General features: G+C 46.9%; 1 protein-coding gene across 1 annotated transcript; it reads left to right on the forward strand.

Moving 5' to 3' along the window:
- Positions 1–589: 589 nt before the first annotated feature.
- LOC106002006 (nesprin-2-like) lies at positions 590–2770 on the forward strand (the record flags this gene model as incomplete). The annotated part of the gene is made up of 2 exons (XM_013036933.1): positions 590–794; positions 2462–2770. Coding segments are annotated over 2 exons (514 nt in total), but the record flags the coding sequence as incomplete, so codon positions are not given.
- Positions 2771–3104: the final 334 nt, after the last annotated feature.

Genomic DNA, 3104 nt, shown 5'->3' on the forward strand with positions numbered 1-3104 from the left:
GGCACTGTCCCTCAGCTCTTCAGCTCAAGGCTAGTGCTCTACCACTTGAGCCATAGCACCACTTCCAGCTTTTTCTGCTTATGTGGTGCTGAGGAATCGAACCCAGGGCCTCATGCATGCAAGGCAAGCACTCTACCACTGAGCCACCTTCCCAGCCCCCAACAATGCTTTTTTTTTTTTTTTTAAAGGCATTTATCCAGGAATTGGTGGCTCACGCCTATCATCCTAGCTATTCAGGAGCTGAGATTTAAGGATCTCAGGTCAAACCAGCCTAGGCAGGAAAGCCCATGAGATTCTTATCTCTAATTGACCACCTGAAAGCCCGAAGTAGAGCTGTGGCTCCAGTGGTAGAGCGCTAGCCTTGAGCTGAAGAGCTGAGGGACAGCGCCCAGGCCCAGAGGTCAAGCCCCACGACCAACAAAAAAAAAAAATAATGCTCAGGGACAATACTTAAACCTCCATACTGGCACAATACATATAAGCATTTAACAGTGTCTCTTGAGCTGTCCCTCAGCTGTTGGCTGTCTGGTAGAGCAAACTATGAGGGAAATGGTGGAATGAGGGTTGTCCTGTCTGCACTCATTGACAGGTGGTCCCAGGCCAACAGTGACCTTGCTGACCAGCTGCAGAAGGCCGAGAGTCAGCTGCAGCTCTGGAAGGCTTACCACAGTGCTCACGCCGAAGCCACCGCCCGGCTGGCTCAACAGGAAGTGAAGTTTGAGCAGCTTGCAGACATCAACACATCTGGAAACAATGTGGCAGAGGTCCTCCCGCTGGCCCTTCAGGATGTAAAGGTGAGTACAAAGCCTTTTGGGAAAACCAAAGCTAAGTTAGCCTAGCAGACAGGGCCTGGGAGGGGCAGCCATGACCCTAGAATAGGACAGAACATGGGGGGGGGGGGGCAGAGGAAGTCGGCCTGGGCAGTAGACAGTGGACTGTGTCAGATGCCGGCCAGGCAGGATGTGTGGGGTTGAGAGGATTGGGTGACAGCTAGGTCAGGGGGACCTGACACTCTTTCCAAGTTTACACTTCCACGCTGTTACGGTATATTTAGTTTAATCTCACTGGAGTGTGATAATCAAAGAATAATAGTTGTTGAGTCTTCTTTAAAAATAATCATAATCATAGGCTGGGTGCCAAGCGAGTAGACTTTTCTCTGGGTATAGTGACTGAGATTATACTTAAGAATATCACAATTTCCTCTATAGTGTTTGTCCTATTACTGTTACAAAATAATCCAGAAAATGAATACTATTAGTTTTAAATTCAGTGACAAGATCTTGTATATCTTCTAATGCTAGCACTGAACTCAAAGGGGAGGGAGCAACCAATTTAAGAACAAGGATCCATTTCCTTCTAACAGATCCTCTCAAAACAAAACCCTGGGGCTGGGAATGTGGCTTAGTGCTAGAGTGCTTCCTCAATACCACATAAGAAAGAAAAAAAAAAAAAAAGCCAGAAGTGGAGCTTTGGTTCAAGTGGGAGAGTGCTAGGCTTAGTCAAAAAAGCTCAGGGACAGTGCTCAGGCCTTGAGTTCAAGTCCCAAGACTGGCAAAAATAATAGTAATAAAAATAAATTAAAAAAAAATTTAAACCTGGAAATTTCACTCAATGGAATTTCCCAGAAGATGTCAAAAATCAATCTCTGCAAATGAATCTGTTTCTGTTAAGGAGGTAAGGTTGGAGTGATTCTTGAAATGGCATGAAATCATGTCTCTATAAAGCCACTAAGCAAAGCATGGGACTGGGCCCAGTTGATCCCTAGGGGTCTATCAACCAGGAAGTCTTCTTTATTGGTCAGGGTCAGTTCTGCCTCTGAACTGAAGTTTCAGAACAGCACTAATGAGACAGGCCTTCTGAAGAAAACTTAATCTCTGTCAGCTATTTACAATAATAAGCAGTCAGGGGGTGCTGGGAAGGTGGCTCAGTGGTAGAGTGCTTGCCTTGCATGCATGAGGTCCTGGGTTCTGTTCTTAGTACCACATAAGCAGAAAAAGCTGGAAGTGGTGGTGTGGCTCAAGTGGTAGGGCGCTGGCCTTGAGCTGAAGAGCTGAGAGACAGCGCCCAGGCCCAGAGTTCAGTTCCCAGACCAGCAACAAAAACAAAAACAAAAAAATAAGCAGCCATGGTTAGAAGGATGGCTCCCATGTTAGAAGCTCAGCCAATGAGTGAAGACATCAGATACCAAGTTCAAGTCCTGGTCTCAGACAAAAAAAAAAAAACAATCACAAGATGAGTAGCTCAAGTGTAGACTGCTAGGCTTGAGCAAAAAGCTTAGGGCCAGTGCCCAGGCCCTGTGTTCTAGCCCCAGAACAACATTCCCCAACTCACTCCCCCACCCCCAAAAAAAGGCACTCAAGTTTTGGCAAAAATTCTCCTAGATGCTGCTAATCTGGTGAAGGGGAGAATTACAGTGTGAAAGGCAGAGTGGATGTTTGGGAACCTCTGGTTTCTTCTCCAGGAGCTACAGGATGGTGTGCAGAAGACAAAAGAAACCTTTCTCCAAAATATCACCCTCCTGGATGGACTCCCTCAGCCCACAGAGCTGGGCAGCCCCCAGCAGTTCACAGTTCAACGGCACTCCCTGCAGAGAGCTGACTACCTGGAAAAGATGCTGTTGCTGAAGGCGAATGAATTCGAGGTTCATTTCACTCTTCCATTCAGGTCGAAGGCTTTGGGCATTTGCATACTGCCTTCCATAACCGTGCTTAATGAAGCCATGCCAACCTACATGAGTCTGGCTTCCACCACAGGCAGTGGCAGATCTTAAGCATCCACTTAGCCTTTACTGAACATATCAATAGAAGAAGTGATCATTTCAGACCCTCTCAAAGTTGGTAGGCTGAGTTGTAGAAGTAGCTGCTTGAGTCTTGGCCATTGGTATTCTTTATCTTGATTTTTGAAAAGCTACCTAGATGCCCAGGATGCTCCAAAATGGAGTCTCAGCACCAGGCTCAAATACACACAGTCAAAAAACCAAGGGATTGGGCTGGGAAGGTGGCTCAGTGGCAGAGCGCTTGCCTTGCATGCCTGAGGCCCTGGGTTTGATTCCTCAGCACCACATAAGCAAAAAGAAAAAAGCTGGAAGTGGCGCCGTGGTTCAA

The sequence above is a fragment of the Dipodomys ordii genome, unplaced genomic scaffold (assembly GCF_000151885.1).
Source record: "Dipodomys ordii isolate 6190 unplaced genomic scaffold, Dord_2.0 Scaffold1832, whole genome shotgun sequence".
NCBI lineage: Eukaryota > Metazoa > Chordata > Mammalia > Rodentia > Heteromyidae > Dipodomys > Dipodomys ordii.